Source organism: Ogataea angusta (assembly GCF_019207475.1).
Source record: "Ogataea angusta isolate 61-244 chromosome Unknown 61-244_NODE_2_length_1002155_cov_89.706849, whole genome shotgun sequence".
Taxonomy (NCBI): domain Eukaryota; kingdom Fungi; phylum Ascomycota; class Pichiomycetes; order Pichiales; family Pichiaceae; genus Ogataea; species Ogataea angusta.
Window position 1 is genome coordinate 115,998 of NW_025065216.1, and position 18,053 is coordinate 134,050.

Here is an 18,053-nt window from a genome sequence, read left to right on the forward strand (position 1 = left end):
AAAAACGCTATTGGGATCCACTATACCAGTTAGCAGATAGTCTATTGAGAACACTCACCATCTTCAAACTACGATATCTTTTTTTGTTTTTTGTGTTCTCAGCCACATACAAAAAATATAACACTGGATAACTTAGCCACTACAATCTGAAGCTTGGAAACAGCACTCTAGCCATCTATTCAGAATGGACCAAAAACTTGTATCTCTTCTTTGTGATACCCACGACATCTTTGACAGCGTCATCGTCAACGAACCATGCAATCCGTCCAGCAGCCTTTTCGTTGATAATACTAGCGGGAAGTCCCTTGTCGGGTCTCTCCATGATCGTGCTTATGACTGGCGCTTTGGTGGCACCTTCCACCACGAACATCACTCTGTGAGAGTGGCAAATCACGGGAACGGTCAAGGTGATCCTCGTTGGAGGTCCAGACGGAGCATTTAAAACCGGGGCACACCAAGCATAGGACTCTCTCAGGGTCTCGTGATTAGGGAATAGAGATGCAACATGCCCGTCGGGAGCACATCCTAACAAAATCAAATCAAACATAGGCAATTTCACAGAGTCTTTAGATGCAAAGCCTTTGATGAGAGTTTTCTCGTAAGTGTCTGCGCATTCCTGTGGGTCGTTTAAAAGATTCTCATCGATAGGGAAAATGTTGGGATATCCTTTCTCTGGTGGTATGTTGTCAAATATTTGTGATTTGGCCTTTCCGTAGTTCGACTCAGGCGAGTCAAAGGGAACCAGTCTCTCGTCGGCGAAATAAACGTCCCATTTGGACCATTCCACGTCCTGTCGCTTAAGCAATCCTTCGCGTAACACACTAATTAATGATCCTCCACTAAGACCAATTCGGAACCTTCTGTTCTCCTCCTTCTTCTTTTTCCGCTGCTCTCTGGACGAACTTGGTGTGTTGGTTCCGTTTCCGCTGGCTGACTGGTGTTCCGACACGCTTTTGGTTAAGCGCATGCTTTCGGCCGCACTGCTGAACTGTGAAGCAATATTAGTATCTGACATGCTCTTCTTCCTGTTGTAGTCGCCGTACAAAGCATGGTTTTGGGCCGCCACGATGTGGTCTGCGACGGCCTCAGCCACTCCGCTGAACTCAGGGAATGAATAAATTAAGGGAACTGCAGTCGTCATTTGGGACCTGGTATTGCTTTATACAGTCTGGTAAATAGTAAGGGCTTGTTGAGCAATTGTGCAAGCTTCGTCACTTGTCAGAACTTTCTTTTCCCTCTAATCTTGAACCTGTTTCGCCCTAAAGCAATATTATTTTTTCTAATGTTTTCTTTCGCTATCAGCTAATTAAATAAAAACATCGCTGTATACAATGGGCTCGCTAAAGGATAACTTGGACTTGCTGGGCCTTATTTACGAGAAGTTCCTACAGTCGCGCAATATCTATCCATTTGCAATTGACCGTTCCGACAGCCGGATATCGATTATTGCGTCCGAGGGCAAATCGATCATAACTTATAGCAACGACACCTACACCATTGAAAATAGCAGGCAGGACGCAGACGGAACTCAAGTCACTTACACCGCTTCTCTGAAATGGCCTCAACTTGCTGTCGTTACGTACCCGACCGAATTCGACGATATTGACTCCCGTCTAGTGGATCGCCTATTCACGATCCTGACAGATAAATTTGGGCTATTTTTCCCAAAGGAGTCTAAACTCCCCACGCAATCGGGCACTCATACCGAAAGACATGTCTCGCAGCTGCAGGAGTCTGTGGCAGGTATGCCTGAGGACACGTCCAGCCAAGCAACGCAAAATTTAACGCCTACTCCTTCGTACACATCGCCCGCTCCAAAACCGCTCCCTGCCGCTCTCGCACCACCGCCATTTGAGGACGAGCACCAGATCCAGTCCAGCCGGTCTCAGCCGCTTCCGTCAGCCGACGCACAAGCAGGTGTCAACGATCTGTATCCAGGCGGAATGAAAGATCCTCCATTCAAATCATATTTGGATCCTCTTGCTGTCAATCCAACAAGGGGTGGGGGCATGCACCCAACTTCCTCTGACCCGCTGTTCAATCGGAAAATGGGGGACACAAAGTCAGGAATCAGGTACGATGATCCGCTGCTGGGGCCTGACGAGGACCCTGAGCTTTTGGGGGCTGGTCTTCCAGGACAGATGGGACTGCCAGGACATGGAGGCTTCAGACGGCCCCCAGGTCCTCCAGGTCCGCCAGGCTCATTTGGTTTTTATGGAGGCTTTGGAGGACATGGTAGGTTTATCTAGCATCCATGGTTTATACTTGTACAAAATTTACCCGGCAGGAATGGTGGGGAAATAATTTGAATATAAAGATATCCCTTATGCTCAGACGGTCGTGCCAGTTTGCCCTGCAAACTCGAAAGAGGTCCTCGCTGACGCTCCCTAAAACTGCCCCTATCACCAGGAAAAGCCAGGACGAAATCGAGATCGCACAGGCACCAAATAGAGTCGCTACATGGTCACCTAGCCAATCGTCTAAAGACCATATCATTAAGACGAATGTTCGCTTTGTTGGCAGGGACCTCACTAAACAGCCAAACCCGCAAGCAGCAATTGACCTGATTGCCCAACAGCCTATTAGATACATACACAACAACATTGCGGTCTGCAGCGGAACAGACATCTTCCAGGGCCACCCGAAGGTCTACATCAACCTCGACAAGGATATGCCTGGAACTTGTGGCTACTGCGGACTGCGCTATGCCAGAGAGGAACTGAAGGATAAGTTGTCCTAGCTGTTCCCACAGGTGATTATTTATTATTGGCAGGTATATGAATTCAAAGCTTGCTCTGCACCTTGCTGTACTGTAACACGCTGTATGCCCTGAGCTCTCCCCTCCCCCACATAAGAGAAAATGTTTCGGGCTCCAATCGAGCCGCATTACTCTGTAGGTATAAATGAATGACATAAAAGAATTCAAAAAATATTTATGAGCTCATTTTCCCTAATCAGATCGCTGGTCCCACGTTTAGGGGCCCGCTACTCGTCGCATGCTACCGTCAGACAAAAGACGTTGACAGACATCAGAAAATTGTATAAAGCGAAGGAACCTCTGGCCGCGATCACCGCACACGACTACATCACCGGTCGGATAGCAGACTCGAGCGAGAAATTAGATATAGTTCTAATTGGCGACTCTTTGGCCATGGTTTCCAAAGGCTATGCCTCCACGCTGGAAATTCCGTTTGACGACTACTATTACACGTGCAAGTCCGTTCTCCGAGGGGTCAATCAGAAGTTTGTCATAGCTGATCTGCCCTTCGGATCGTTCGAGGCCAGTGTCTCGCAATGCGTAGAATCCGCAGTCAAGCTCATGAAATTGGGGAAGATCGGCTCGCTCAAGATCGAGGGCGGGTACGAGCACGGCGAGCAAATAAAACGTCTCATAGAGATCGGGATACCCGTGACGGGTCACATAGGATTGAAACCTCAACAGTTCAATGCTGTTGGTGGCTACAGGGTGCAGGGGAAAAAAGCGCGGGATGCCGCAAATATCATAAAGGAAGCAAAATATCTCAGAGACATTGGCTGCTCTATGCTTCTTCTAGAGTGTATCCCGCACAAGGTTGCGCAGTATCTAACTGAGAAGCTGGATATTCCAACGATTGGCATTGGTTGCGGCCCAGGAACCTCGGCGCAGATTCTGGTGCAGGCGGATCTTCTTGGCATGCTGGACTCTCCCACCGCCAAATTCGTCCAGAAATACATGGACTTCCATTCTGAGGCCGTCAACGCAGTCGACCGCTACGTGGGGGACGTCAAAACGGGCAGTTTTCCAAGCATAGAGACTCACTCGTACCCAATTAAAGAGGAAGAGTTCGAGGCAATGGAAAAAATCCTGCAACGGGACCACTAGGTAGTCTGATCTATTTATATACCTTGCTATCGTGCACCTCGATCGGGTCCTTCTCGTTCAGCAGGTCGATACTGGAAGTGTCGAAAATCATTGTCTGTCCGTGCTCAGGCACCAGTATACTTTTGGTGCGGCCCTGTATCCGGGCCAGCTCCTCCAGCTTCTGTTTCGGCTCCATGTACTGTTCGGAGCTCAAGATAAATGTTCCCCAGTGCACGCCCACCATCTTCTCGATGCTCATATCGTTAGCGATCCGGATCGCCTCCACTGGACTGATGTGTCGGGGCCGCTGGTGCCACTGCGGACAATATTGACCAATGGGCAGGGCAGCAAACTTCACAGGACCGTATTTCCGTCCGATAAGCTGGAACAGGTCTGGCGAGTAGCCTGTATCGCCACAGTGGAACGCAATCGACTTATCGTTTCGCAGGATCAGGAATGAGCACCAGAGCGTTTTATTAGTGTCTATCAGCTGTCTTCCCGACCAGTGCATGGCAGGAACGCAAACAATCTCGTATTTATCAGGCGTGTTCGTCTCCAGCGAAATCCGGTCCCACCAGTTCATCTCTATCACATTGGAGACTCCGTGTTTGGCCAGGAAATGTCGCACGCCGACAGGAACAACCCATATCGACTTGTTGCCGATCTTCCTCACCGATTCCACCTCCAAATGGTCGGGGTGGTCGTGCGAGACAAGAACAAACTCTGGAATGGCCACCGTCTCCATCAGCTCGTCCAGAGACATCGCAGCGGGTGCAATTCGCTTGGGGCCAAACAGCTTATTGACTAGATGATTTTCAAATAACGGATCAGTAAGAAACGATACATTGCCGACCTGCAACAGGGAACAAGACTGGCCAAACCACGTAAACGTAAGCCGATCTGAAAGAGGTGGGAGCTTGTCCTCATGCTGCGTAACTCTGCCGTTCGCCGTGGCTTCCAAAAGCTCTGCGTCTGGCTTCACAATTGGCAAGCTAGATCGCAGCTCGTCCTTCGTGGACGGCAGTCCACCACGCCTGCCAAACTCACACAGATCGAGAATCCGCATAGCGAAAAACTCAAACAGAGTCTGCGGTCTGTACTCCGGGAACGGGTTCTCAAACCGCCCGTTCACGAGCAATGTGTCATATTGACAGTTATCGCAATCGTCGTGCCCGGCCTCCAGTTGTTTGGCTTTTGCTTCCTGACGTCTGCGAATCTCCTGCTGAGCCCTCACATAGATGTAGGTGGTGTAACCAGAGTAGGCGGCTAAAACACCAAGGCCTATCTTCCACCTCAAAGCAAGAACCATGCCAAGATATATTTATTTTTTACAACGCGCAATTGAGTGGTACATTATTTTTACATGACCGTTCGTAATACACCATAGGACGCGAGTTCATTCGCGGGATGGCTTATTTTCGACGACCGTGGACTCCACATCGTCCTCTTCATCGTCATCTTCGTCGTCGTCATAGTCATCGTCTTCGTCTTCGTCGTCGTCGTCTTCATCTTCATCTTCGTCTTCCTCCTCCTCCTCCTCCTCCTCAATCCTCTCGTTTGCTTTCCTTAACTTTTCTGCTTGTAATGTCTTCATCTTCCGGTAGAGAATATCCACAATCTCGCTCCATTCTCTCATTCCTCCCATTCCTATATCTCCGCATATGAGCACCTTTTCAATCGGTTTCAGCACCTCGACAAACTTGAAATCCTCCTTGATGACAGCAAAGTGTTTTTTTGTGATCGGGTGTGTGTACATCAAAGTGTTCATCGCGGGAGCCATGATGATAGGAATGGCCGGGTTCCACACCCGAATTATCGATGTGAGCAAGTTGTCAGCAATACCATTGGCAATTTTGGCAAGAGTGTTAGCAGAGAGAGGAGCAATCAGGAAGATGTCTGCCCACTTTCGCAACTCAACATGCAGTATAGGGTCGCCTGGTTTCGTCATCGGCGTCGACCATTCTTCGTTCTCTCTCCAGATTTTCACCTCTGTAGAAATCTTGAGTCCATGCAAAAAATGCTCTGCGGCCTGCGTAACCACCAACTGGATCGACACCTTATCAACCCCGTATAGCTTGAAAAGCTTGTCAATTATCATTGGGATCTTGATCGTTGCCACCGAGCCAGTAGCACCGATCAGAATATGAATTTTATCATCGTCCTCTTTGCTGAGATACTCGGTGAATGGAACCACCGGACCTGTTGGCGTGGAAACCACCGTTTTCGGCGTTGTAGTGGTCTTTTTCTTTGACGCCATTGGAGGCGAGTGCACGCGATTCTCGCCTGAAAGTGGCTGGAACAAGATCTCGTTCCGCAGAGTGTCGCCTCCAACGGTGGAATTTTGAGATGACTGAGGACCCAAGTCAAAAGAGACAGGCGATGTGACGCCAGATGGAGACGAAAGATTTCTTGGAGACGAATGCGAGCTTGGGTGTCTGTCACTTAGAATTGACGAGACGCTATGCTCTCTTGACTCTTTTCCGATAGCGGAATAAAGAGGGACCACTGTTGTTGGGGTTGTTTTCGACGACCCAGCATCCGTGTGCTTGACTTGGTGGGGGAACTCGTGGGCCAGTGTAGCAGGAGGATGAGTGCCTGAAGGCTGTCTTGAACTTGGGACTCCAGAAGCCGGGGATTCCAGGGACAGTTTAGTGGTTGAAGGTCGAGCACTGATGGAACCACGATGTTTCTGAGGGTTGACGGTGGGCACCTGGAACGAGATAGAACTAACTGACTTCATAGGCGTACTTGATTCAGAGTGTAAGTCCCCAGAGGTGTGCGCCTGAGTTGAAGGCGTGAATGGAGACGACTCCCCCACGGGCGTTGGTTGCGATATTGGCTGTGTGCTTTTTTGAGTCTTGTCGAATGTGGTATTCAACGGTGGCAAATTCGATTGCTTGGATACGATCGAGCTAGCCGAACTGCCACTTTTGAACAATATAGGCCGTGGCATGGGTTGTTGCTGCTGACTAGACTTGTTGCTAATGGTGCCTTTCCCCGTGGAAGGCTTTTCCAAGTGTGTGCCACTCTTCTTTTTGGAATCAATACCTACTGTATTGATGGACTTTTCTGATAATGACATTAGGACGTGTGTTCTAAAGTAGGATGATCTTCTCCACCGTCGAGGAAATTTCGGTTCAATTATTGATTAACGAGATTTTTCCGAAGGACAACGCTTATAAGGATCTGAGATACGTCGTGGACGCGTTATCAGCCAAAAATATGTCGTATTCTAAACACAGTCTTGTGATAGAGGTTACTTATTTTTCCAAAATCCTTGTTTTCTTCAAAATGAAACCCAATTCTGATTTTTTGCTTTCTCCCCTGACTACGCTAGAAAATATTTTTTTTTCCTTTTCCTGATCAAAATCGCGCACGGGCTGTGCATTTTTTTTTATAAATAAAAAGCCCCCGAATAGCTATCTCCATAATATACAATGAGTAATGCAATCTAGCTCTTGCGGAATTCGCTAAGAACGGGATAGATAGCTTCAAACGCCTTATAGATCTCCTCTCTTTGTTTTGCACCCGTCAGGACAATCTTCCCCGAAACGAAAATAAGTAGCACTATCTTGGGCTTCACCATTCTATAAATGAGACCCGGGAATAGTTCCGGCTCATACGAGCTGAAAGTTCCGTGAGCGTACGCTAGACCTTCTAGTCTGATAGGGAACTTGACATCACACGAACCAACAATATTCTGAATTTTGAAGTCTGTGAATTTAGCGTTGAAACCAAGCTTTTGGATGATACGAGCGTACTTTCTGGCAGCCAATTTCGAATCGTCTTCCGACTTGGCACCCGTCACAACCATCTTACCCGAAGCAAATATAAGGGCTGTAGTTTTTGGCTCTCTTATACGCATGATAACTGCAGCGAAACGCTTTGGGTTGTATTCTGCGTTACGAGCGTGAAGAGCAATAGTCTTCAGCTCCAGACGACAGTCCAAGTTGACGGTAGCGACGATATTCTGTAAAGTTGGCACTATTCCTGACGCTGCTGCATCGTCCGCCACTTGATCGTTCATATCGAGCATCTTCTCTTCTGGCTCCTTCTTCAGAATATCGTATTTGTCTGTATCCTGTGATTCATCTTTGACCATGTCTGTTGTCATCATAGGGAAGGCTAGGGAGCCTTGGGCAGTGAATGCTTTCGCCCTAGCTGCTGTCGTTGGGAGTTTCAGTGAATCCATGTTTACAACTGTGATATATCTATATTACAACTCATCCAACTATAAATCGATTGTTTTCCGGAAAAGATGTTCAACCAAATGATTCCTTTCCTGATGAGATAAAGTGCTTTATTAGATCTCTAAGGATATCGATGCACTATAAAAAAAAAACCTTGCACCGAAATTTAGGCTCAAAAATTTCGCTCCGTCAATGAGGGGGAATTGGGTCCTATTTATACTCTCGATTTTTTTGCATTTTTTTCTGCCAGCGGTAGGGTAACGGCTATATTAGAGCAAACGGCAAATAGCAGGTTAAGAACACGTGATAGGAGGCTTCATATGGCACCGAACCTGCTCCACGGGCTTTCAGACAGCACCCCCTTTTATTGCTAATGACTTTGATCAATCTACCCTTTTGCGTGGCAAGTCTTAGTTGGCAAATCTTCTTTTCTCACTCCCGAACACGTGGTGTAAAGGTGTTATATACATTTATTGAGATGAAATAATATCTCCCTTTCTCTGAATCAAGTGCCCCATTGATTCTGGCAAATGACTGAGATTGATACATGCCAACGCGGCTCAAAACCGTGTTCGGGTTCTGAGAAGCCTGAAAGACTGATAGAATTGTCCAAATGGTTTCTCGATGAGGCTTACAAGAAGGGATCAACGTCGCTGCTCGCAGAAGAGAATTTACTGGAGTACAATAATTACGTGAGGGCTAGCCTCAGCTGTCTATTCAATGCCCTCGAACAATACAAAGGCTTGCTTACGCTGGCAGATGAGGTTTATATCCACTATAAAATCACAGAGACGTTGCTTAGAGAAACCACAAGCCTTGATCTCGCGTCAGAATACTGCAGTCGCGGATTGCAGCTCGCCAAAAGATGCGAATCACTAGAGTATCAAATCCGTTTGGAGCTTCTGAACTTTGAAATACAATATTTGACAGATAAATCCAAAGGCAAGAAGACAAGTTTTTCCTACTTCATGAGCATAGCACATCATTGCGAATCGCTGAATAGTATTACATTGACAAGCATTATAGAATATTTGAAAATTCAATATTTTGGCATGATTTTCGAGGAAGACCAGATGTACCGCAACTATGATCGCATAATTGAACGACTGGAGGCTACCTTGAGTGAAAACACATTCACATTTCTACAGCTGGTGCTTGTATGCCAGCTTCAATTTCACTTATTTCGGGGAAACTCGATAGAGATCGCACTGGAAAAATACCAAAGACTAAAGGAGTCTCAAGAAAGGTACGCTCAATATACGAAATCTCTTCCTCCGCAATTCAAGGCCATCACTCAAATTCTGGACCTTTTAATATCCATTCAGGATGACGACTTTAAAAGCACGAAAAGCAAAATGAGCAAAATCGATGCTTTGATAAGAGAGCTCAAGACCTTGGAACCTTGGGCCCGAAACTTTCGGTTCTGTGTCCCCGTCGACGTCAAGGTAGCACATCAAGAGTTTGCGCTACCGTTGCAGATCAATTGGCTCACCTTGCGCGAGTTCAGCATGTTATCTTACTTTTATTGTGGTGTCTCGTACGTGATAAAATCTTGGGACGGCAAGAATCGTACAGAAATGCTGTTTGCACAATGTCAGAAATACATTGGTTACGAACTCAGCGAGCCTGTTTTGATTTCCAGCAATGAGATGGAAGCCAAAGTTCTTCGCTTGAAGTATTTCGGCCTATTGATTAATTTCTATCAGGTCCTTGCCAAATTCCAGTGTAATCAGTGGCACTCGTTCAACAGGGATGAGTTCCCACAACTGTGGAAGTTTATTGATGACTACAATTTGGGCCGCTTTTCCTCGCAGGAGCTTGTCATTTACCACAAAATCGTGGACAAGGTATACTTCCTGCTCGCATTACAGAGTCAAAGAATGAACGATCTAGATGCAGCACTGCACTACTACCTCAAACTCCGAGAGCTCCATTCCTCGTCTTCAACGGAGCTCAATGACTACAATTTTTTCAGCGACACTATTCTGGCTTCCTACAAGCAAACCACGAGCGGCGTGGGTGGCTGTCTGCAGGAAGCCAAAGACTATCATAATCAGCTATACTATCTTGCGACACTCAATCTAGTGATACTGACGATCCACAACCTTAGGCGACTGAAGCTGCGCAGCGTTTCGGAATTTGACGAGGATTACCAGCTCCTGATGGACCGTTATGCCAAATTTTTGAAATTGAAGAATACACTTTACAGCGAACTGGTACGGATGCAATCGCTGTACAAGACGAACGTATTACTGAGCTCAACGCTGGACATCTTTGTGCGGTACATACTCGCCGACGAGGGACAGCCGGTGGAAATCGAGTCCGCTCACCTGGAGAAGTTTTCACAGATCTCTCCGTTGCTGCTGTCTATGGTATATTTCGTGAAGGGAGAGACGGCCAAAAACAACCGGTCGCAGTCCGAGCTTGAGAATTTGAACATGAAGATTCAGCTTTACAACCAGAGTTTTAAGTCTTCATGCAAGCAGAGCGGCTTTGGACCCAACAATGTTGGCTACCTTGCGCTGAAAGAGATTTCTAATATTATCGAGAAAAACCAGAGCTGCTTTGATAAGGATCAATTGGACATCGTCCAGCTGAAACTCAGAGACGTGAAGAGAGGGTTTGAAACCCGTAAGCGGAAGCTAGACCCAGAAAGTCTTCCTCCAAGCTCAAAGGAAGAAAGTGTATTCAGCTCACAAATTTAATACCTCTAAAATTTAAATGTATGTAAATCCAAATTAATATTTACTCCTTGGCCAAGGAATCCTCTTCACTGTTTGCACTTTGCTGCTCGCCCTTGCTCTTGAGAGCTGACTCGTCCTTGACTCTGTTGCTCTTCTTTGGCACTCTAACTAGCCAGTAAAGGAAGACAGTGAAGAAGATGTTAATTGCGATATAGCAAATGAAGATACCCCAGTCTCTCCATCTGTTATCGAAATCAATGCCCATGGTTTTCAAGAACACGTTGGTTTCTCTCATTGGGCAGAACGTACATTCGTCCGTGGCAGAAGGATCCAAAATATATCCTCCAGCCTGGCTGATGTATTGGGTCATGTAATCTCCACAGGTCACGCCAGAAGGAGGAGGGAAGTGCACGTACTCTTTCTCTGCACACTGAACTTCGACACCACCAACACCAGTGCTGAGAATGGACGAGAGCCAGTAGGTGATTGGCGACACTCTGTACATGAACACCCAGAATCCTGTAGGGATGATCAGGGCACCACAGAAGTTCAACGACATGGTGAACAGCAGAGACACCAAGTTTGCGGCATTATCAGAGATCTCGATGGCTGCACCGGCAGCTTGTCCCAGGGTACTTGAGAAGCAGAAGAACGCAACCATATTGAGCCAACTGAGCGCACCTCTCTCCGCGGTAGCGTGCACGGCAGCAGCGTTCTTCTGCAGACCAACAGGGTAGTACCAACAGAAGTAGGCAAGGGTTCCGCAGAGCCAGTTGTATGGGACTTCAGCAGTAACCTGGGCGAGCACAAACGCAACCCAGCTGAACGTCTTGGATGGTCGTTCTCTCACCTCGTACAGAGATCTTTGGGCCACAAATTGCGGAAGCATCTGGTCAACCATGGTCAGCAAAATGATGGAAAGCATGAAAATCGAAAGCATCTGGTTTTGTAGGCCTTGCATGGAGGTTCCGGCGTTGTAAAAGGAGAAACCGTTGAACAAGCTGGAAATGACAGTCAGCAAAATCTTGTTCCAGATGTACGAAGGAGTTCTCCAGTATTGCTCAAACACTCTCTTGGTGACCAGGTAGTACTGCAGCCAAAGGCTGCTGGCAAACTCGTCCTGGGCATGCGGCAGGGTCGACAGAGGCAGCTTGGCCAGCTCTCTTTCCATGGTCCGCAACTCTTCTCTAACGGCGTGTCTCTCGCTGGACTTGAGCCAGACTTCGTGGTAGTCTTGCAGAGCGTGAGAACCAGGAGCTGCACCAATCACTTCCAGCATCCACTCAGCAGGGTTAGCCTCTGGTGGACACTTTGGAGCACCGTATTTCTCGAAATAGTTAATCAGTGTCTGACAGTTGTCTCCCAGGTCACCAAAGTAAACAGTCTTACCTCCCTTGGCAAGGAAGAGTAATCTGTCAAACTCTTTGAGCAGAATAGCCGAAGGCTGATGGATCGTACAGAGAACGGCCTGTCCGTTGTCGGCAAGCTTTCTCATCAGCTGACAGATCGACCAGGCAGTCTGGGAGTCCAGTCCAGAGGTCGGCTCGTCCAGGAACAACAGCAACTGCGGCTTGGCAGCGAGCTCAACACCAATGGTCAATCTCTTCCGTTGCTCCACGTTCAAACCCTCACCAGCAACACCAACAATGGCGTCGGCGTACTTGTTCATCTCCAAAATGTTGATCACGTTCTCGACATACTCATCCTTCTCGGCTTTAGGAATGTCCTTGCCTTGTCTCAAATATGCAGAGAATCGCAAAGCCTCTCGGACAGTAGACGTTCTCAAGTGCAAATCCTGTTGCTGGACATAACCGGTGTTTCTCTGGAACGACTCGTCTCTGAGTCTTCCGTTGACAAACATCGAGCCCGAAACAACACCCATGGTGACACGGTTGGCGAGAACATCCAACAGCGTCGTCTTACCTGCTCCAGAAGCACCCATCAGCGCCGTCAGAGTGCCAGGCTTCACCCAGCCATCGACATGGTCCAGAATTCTTCTCGTCTCGCTCTTAATTTTCACCTCGTAGCAAACGTCTCTCCAGTGGAAAATGTCTTTTCCGGCTATAAGCTTGGCCACTCCGTCGGAAGAGCTAACGTCGTCCTGAAGAGCAGCTGGTTTTTCGTTCTCTGGCGTGGCCTCGATGTCACGTGCCGCTGGAGAAGCGTGCTCTTTCTTGAGCTTGTTCAACGTCGATCTTTGGAAAACGATTATCTCACCCTTCTGCATGGCTCCCTTGGAGTTTTCCACAAGGGTGAGGTACAAAGCCGTGAAGAAGATGGTGAAACCAACAACAATACCGAAATTTCTCCATCTGTGGTCCCATTTGTAGCGGAAAGACTCGTAAATGTAACGGTCACCCTCAACGTAGTCCTCACCAGCAATCGAACTAACAGCAGAACACACGCGGTTAGCGGCGTTGGCGCCTGGATATGCTGGGATGAACTGCGAGCACTCGAATGTCACACCGTGGAATTCGTTGGCAATCAGCGCCTCGAAACAGTAGGCAACCGGGTCGATGTAGTTGATCCATCTGGACCAGCCGTGCATCGATGGAGTTGGCAGCGCGAAACCGGTATAGATAACCAGGGCGAGCAGCAGCAGCGCAGATGGCGTCATACTCTCGGCTAGCGTCCTGTAAAAGGATCCGATCGACCGAAAGATACCCGACATGACCAAGGTGGCCATGAAGTTGATCAGAAAGTAGAAGAAGAACGCACCCGGTTCTCTCTTGAAGTTGATCATGAAATAGAACACCAGATTAAAGGCCACCGCCGTGATCAGCTTGGTAGGCAGCTCAGTTATGACAGATGCAAAAGCGTCGGCGGACGGATGGTATAATGCAAACTTCTTGTGCTTTTCGACAATTTCTCTAGACTCGAACAAAGCCATGATTTCCAACATCGACGAGAAACCGTTGAACAGCACGGCAAAAAACATGGCAGCAGTTCTGGTGTAGAACGAGCCGGTGGTCTTGCTGAGGTTGTAGAAAAGAGATGACAGGATCAGACCCATGATGGAGTTACCAAAGATCGAAAACAGTGTAATCGAAGGGTCTCCCTTGGTTCTCCAGATGTTTCTCGTCATGATAGCCCTCACCTGCTTACCGTACGAAAGGGTGTAAGGCGACGAAGGTCTGGCCGCTTTGGACTGTCTGGCAACGTGTGCCTCCCTGTACTCCTGTTTGAGGTTATTTGCCTCTGCGTTGTGAATGTACGAGTCGATCTCTTCGATCAGCTGTTTGTACTCCGGAGACGCTTTCCAGTAGTCGTTGAACTCCTTTGGCGTCTTTGGCACCTTGTTTTCCCAGCCCTTTTTGGCAACTCTCTCTGCTGGAGACGTGATCGACGTGAGATAATCGGCCGTCGTCTGTCTAGCAGGACACTCGTAGCCCATTCTCTCAAAATATGCCTTGGCCTCGGTTCCTGGGCCGTAGTAGATCTGGTAGCCATCGTACAGGAGGATGACGTAGTCAAAGAGATCGTATGCGCTCTGCGAACATTGGTAAATGGCAATCAGCGAGGTGGTGTCCAGCAGCATCGCAGACGTCTTGAGGGCACGGATGAATTCCAGCGCGGTGGCAGAGTCCAGACCTCTTGTGGCGTTATCCCAGCACTGCAAGTTCGCTCCGCACAAAGAAACTTCGGCAATCGAGACTCTCTTTCTCTCTCCACCGGAAACACCTCTGATGAACTCGTTTCCGACCTTGGTATTAAAAGTGTGGCTCAATCCGTACGTGGCCATGTACACCTGGGCCATGTGTTTTGCGTACTGTTCTCTGGTGATGCCCGGCGTTCTATTATTTGGTGTTCTCATCGTGGCAGCAAATTGGAGAGTCTGGCCGACCGTTAGCTGCGGGAAGTGAACATCTGTCTCCGCAGAGTAGACAACCTCTCCTCGGTAGTGTTTCTTGATATCACGGACAGAAAGCCCGTCGTAAGATATCACAGAATCCTTGTCGACTCTCAGACCGTAAGTATGTGAGGAGATGGTCTTGAGCAACGTCGAGCATCCCGCACCAGGTCTTCCCAAGACGACCGTGACGGTTCCGGGTTTCATGAGCGCGTCCATTGGCTTGAGGATGTCAAAGTATCGGGACTCGTCGTTCTTTCTGAAGAAGTCATAATAGAAGTCTCTAACTTTTTTCAGCCCGATATTGAGCACGGTAGGCTGGAAGTCGGCATCGGAGGCAATACCTTGCACACGCAGGTTTTTGTAGGCAATTCCGAGCGACGTTGGCTTGTAGTGGTCAGGGTCCGACTGCATCAGTTTGCGCGTGTTCTTGACCCAGAACTTGGAGTCGAACGAGTCTGAAAAAGGGTCCAGTCTAGGGTCGTCTGCCGTGCTTGGTTCGACACCAGGAACTTGCGACATGGATGTCAGGGTTCTAATGAGATCATCACCGCCGCCGCTCCTGGCCTCTGAGAGAGAGGCGCGGCTCTGATGTGTCAATTCTCTGGCCAATTCACGGACCTGGTCCTCAGCAGCATCAGCAAACCCTTCGTAGACCTCGGCCTCGTGGTCGTCGATGTCCGCGGGAACACTAATTGAATCTTTACTCATCTTGTGGTAGACTCAGATTTGAGCAAAAGGAGATACCTTTATATTTGAGGAGAAGACGGGGAGCAGCAAGAAGAATCGCAGAATTACGGCCCAATTTCTTACTAAATGCAAGGAATTCGGTAGGTGGGTGGCTCGGAATTCGGAACTTATTTTCCAGCATGTATTTTCCGATGCCGAACTACAATAGTAAGGGCCCTGTTTTTGTGGCGGAAGCAAAGGTTCGGGAAAAAAAAAAGTGCCGGCACCTTTATTTTTCTTCCGAGTTACGAAAAATAGTATCTAATAATATCGTGGAGTTGCTGATAAGTGCCCGGACAATAACAAAAACAACAGAAAATACGTGTGGCTGAAAATTTTCGCGTGCGTCGTTAGCATCGTTTCCGTTTGTACGACGCTGGCGGTGCAACGCTTCGAACATTCTGTGAAGTCTTTTTTTTTTTGGCCCTCTCGCAATCACATGTAAGCAATCACATGCACCAGCTATGATGACATTCATTGGCATTTGGCATTTTTCAATAGGCCGCAAAAAAAAAAAAATAAACAAACAGAAAACGTTGAATAATTAGAATTTAATCTGTCCTTCGCTCTAAGCATTATATGAACACCAACCAGTAAGGCCTCATAATGTCGCTCTCAGCTTTTCCCGTGCCCTCCTTTGACCGCCCTTTTGGCATCTACCTGTTCGACCATTTTGATCATTTGGTCTCAAAGCTCACTGGCGGCCGGTTTGTTCCTAGAGAGTTTGATTTTGTCGCCGGAGAAACTTTCTTCTCCACGCCGGTCCCAGTCTTCGGTGCCATTGTTCTCTACTACGTTGTCATCTTTGGTGGTCAACATATCTTGAAGTCCAACAACGTCAGACCGCTCGTCCTCAACGGCCTGTTTCAGCTCCATAATTTACTCCTCACTGTATTGTCCCTGACGCTCGTGACTCTGATGGCCGAGCAGCTGATTCCAATGATCCACAAGCACGGACTCTACTACGCCATTTGCGATCCAGGTGCATGGACTCAGCAGATGGTGGTTCTGTACTACCTCAACTACCTCACCAAGTTCACAGAGTTTGTTGACACCCTATTCCTGGTGGTGAAGCAGAAAAGATTGACGTTTTTGCACACCTACCACCACGGCGCCACCGCCCTCCTGTGCTACACACAGCTGATTGGCCTGACCTCGATATCGTGGGTCCCAATCACACTCAATCTGTTTGTCCATGTCGTCATGTACTGGTACTACTTCCTCGCTGCCCGTGGTATCCGGGTCTGGTGGAAAGAATGGGTCACGCGTTTTCAGATCATCCAGTTCATTTTAGACCTGTCCTTCATCTATTTCGCCACCTACCAGAAGCTTGTCCATAATCTTGCTCCATCGCTGCCTCATTGCGGCGACTGCGCCGGCACGCCTCTAGCCACCATCAGTGGCTGTATCATCATTTCGTCCTACCTTGTTCTCTTCATCGCATTCTATATCGAGGTTTACAAAAAGAGCTCCAAAAAAGCCAAAGTTGTCCGCAGAGTCAGAGGTGGTGTTGCTGCCAAGGTCAACGAGTACGTTTATCTTGATAAGCAAACTTTGCAGTCCAACTACGACTCCAACACCGGATCGCCTTTGGCTGTTCCAAGACAACGCAACCTCAGATCCACCAAAAAGAAGATCTAATTCCTTCCTTGTATACCTTTAGCATGAAAACATAGTCTCAATATCACATCTCCATCCCTCCACTATTCAGCACATACTGGGAATGCCGACTGGCTAAGTCAAATGCTTTTCTCAAATCATCCTTGGTGACGCCGGCGGCTCCGTAAACACTAAGTCCACTCAAGGTACTGCCGTTTGAGCTCACGGTGATCCGTGTGTTGATGTCTTCTTCCGCCTCGCCTTCCAGCTCTGCCAGCAAAATCTTGCCTTCTGTGTCAATCTCCATTTTATCCTCGTCATGAGGAACGTCTCTGTCGAGCTCCACCAGTCCAAACGTCGAGCTCCAGGCCAATTTATTCTCGTTCAGTCTCAAAGGCTCATTCTTCTCGGCCTCACACACGAGGTCGTACTCCTCGATCCGCACCCGACGAACTCCCACCTCAGTCCGTTTCTCGGCAATGTACACAGCAGGAAGACGGGTCTGTCGAAGCGCAGAAACAAGTGCCCCGTAACACAGGTCGTACACTGGGCCAGCACGCGAGAAGACCTGAATGGTAGCGTATAGAACAAAAGAGTAGCTTGTGTGTGGCAGGAAATCCTGTTCCAGCTGCTCGCTTCCCTTGTACCCAAGCTGGATTTTCAGAGCGTCGCGGTCAATCAGGCCAGAGTGGTAGATCGTTTCGTATAGCCTATGCGAGATCGCAATCTCCTCCTCGTTCGGCGGCCCACTGCCGCCGCGCGAGATCTCAACTTCTGTATAAACGCTGGCGTTCTTGCTATCTGTATGAGTTTCGCTGTCTATTATATCTTTTTCCAGCTTTGTTCTGTAGTCGTTAATCAGCTCATGGTCGTCCTCGACAATCGCGCCACTAATCAAACAGATAGCAGTGGTCTTGCCTGACTTCACGATCGAAGATCCTAGTACGCTGCCAACGCCGTTGATGTCGCCGTTTTGCTCGCTAGCCTCGTACCTTCCAACTCCCGCACGGCTGATTGCGACCGGCCTGAACTCGTCAAACTTCCGCAACGACGGGCGCAGACCAATCTGCAGATACTTCTGGAGCAGCACATCGGGCGCAATCCGCGCCAGCACGTCTGGCGGGAATTTATTGGGTTTGAGAGAAGCGGTCTCTGACATT

At 48.3% G+C, this 18,053-nt stretch overlaps 11 protein-coding genes across 11 annotated transcripts; 5 read left to right on the forward strand and 6 right to left on the reverse strand.

The window, feature by feature from the left end:
• Positions 1-175: 175 nt before the first annotated feature.
• Positions 176-1,141, reverse strand: KL928_000870 (uncharacterized protein; the record flags this gene model as incomplete). Its single annotated transcript, XM_043206613.1, has 1 exon — positions 176-1,141. The coding sequence occupies one exon, from the start codon at positions 1,139-1,141 to the stop codon at positions 176-178; it is 966 nt and encodes a 321-aa protein (XP_043061329.1).
• Positions 1,142-1,331: 190 nt separating this feature from the next.
• Positions 1,332-2,249, forward strand: KL928_000871 (uncharacterized protein; the record flags this gene model as incomplete). Its single annotated transcript, XM_043206614.1, has 1 exon — positions 1,332-2,249. One exon carries the CDS (start codon positions 1,332-1,334, stop codon positions 2,247-2,249), a length of 918 nt encoding a protein of 305 aa, XP_043061330.1.
• Positions 2,250-2,326: 77 nt separating this feature from the next.
• On the forward strand, positions 2,327-2,740 carry KL928_000872 (uncharacterized protein; the record flags this gene model as incomplete). Its single annotated transcript, XM_043206615.1, has 1 exon — positions 2,327-2,740. The coding sequence occupies one exon, from the start codon at positions 2,327-2,329 to the stop codon at positions 2,738-2,740; it is 414 nt and encodes a 137-aa protein (XP_043061331.1).
• A 195-nt stretch (positions 2,741-2,935) lies between these two features.
• KL928_000873 (uncharacterized protein) lies at positions 2,936-3,862 on the forward strand (the record flags this gene model as incomplete). Its single annotated transcript, XM_043206616.1, has 1 exon — positions 2,936-3,862. One exon carries the CDS (start codon positions 2,936-2,938, stop codon positions 3,860-3,862), a length of 927 nt encoding a protein of 308 aa, XP_043061332.1.
• A 10-nt stretch (positions 3,863-3,872) lies between these two features.
• KL928_000874 (uncharacterized protein) lies at positions 3,873-5,150 on the reverse strand (the record flags this gene model as incomplete). Its single annotated transcript, XM_043206617.1, has 1 exon — positions 3,873-5,150. The coding sequence occupies one exon, from the start codon at positions 5,148-5,150 to the stop codon at positions 3,873-3,875; it is 1,278 nt and encodes a 425-aa protein (XP_043061333.1).
• Positions 5,151-5,237: 87 nt separating this feature from the next.
• KL928_000875 (uncharacterized protein) lies at positions 5,238-6,923 on the reverse strand (the record flags this gene model as incomplete). Its single annotated transcript, XM_043206618.1, has 1 exon — positions 5,238-6,923. The coding sequence occupies one exon, from the start codon at positions 6,921-6,923 to the stop codon at positions 5,238-5,240; it is 1,686 nt and encodes a 561-aa protein (XP_043061334.1).
• A 369-nt stretch (positions 6,924-7,292) lies between these two features.
• KL928_000876 (uncharacterized protein) lies at positions 7,293-8,033 on the reverse strand (the record flags this gene model as incomplete). The annotated part of the gene is made up of 1 exon (XM_043206619.1): positions 7,293-8,033. The coding sequence occupies one exon, from the start codon at positions 8,031-8,033 to the stop codon at positions 7,293-7,295; it is 741 nt and encodes a 246-aa protein (XP_043061335.1).
• A 528-nt stretch (positions 8,034-8,561) lies between these two features.
• KL928_000877 (uncharacterized protein) lies at positions 8,562-10,736 on the forward strand (the record flags this gene model as incomplete). The annotated part of the gene is made up of 1 exon (XM_043206620.1): positions 8,562-10,736. One exon carries the CDS (start codon positions 8,562-8,564, stop codon positions 10,734-10,736), a length of 2,175 nt encoding a protein of 724 aa, XP_043061336.1.
• A 40-nt stretch (positions 10,737-10,776) lies between these two features.
• KL928_000878 (uncharacterized protein) lies at positions 10,777-15,276 on the reverse strand (the record flags this gene model as incomplete). Its single annotated transcript, XM_043206621.1, has 1 exon — positions 10,777-15,276. The coding sequence occupies one exon, from the start codon at positions 15,274-15,276 to the stop codon at positions 10,777-10,779; it is 4,500 nt and encodes a 1,499-aa protein (XP_043061337.1).
• Positions 15,277-15,900: 624 nt separating this feature from the next.
• On the forward strand, positions 15,901-16,935 carry KL928_000879 (uncharacterized protein; the record flags this gene model as incomplete). Its single annotated transcript, XM_043206622.1, has 1 exon — positions 15,901-16,935. One exon carries the CDS (start codon positions 15,901-15,903, stop codon positions 16,933-16,935), a length of 1,035 nt encoding a protein of 344 aa, XP_043061338.1.
• Positions 16,936-16,978: 43 nt separating this feature from the next.
• KL928_000880 (uncharacterized protein) lies at positions 16,979-18,052 on the reverse strand (the record flags this gene model as incomplete). Its single annotated transcript, XM_043206624.1, has 1 exon — positions 16,979-18,052. One exon carries the CDS (start codon positions 18,050-18,052, stop codon positions 16,979-16,981), a length of 1,074 nt encoding a protein of 357 aa, XP_043061339.1.
• Position 18,053: the final 1 nt, after the last annotated feature.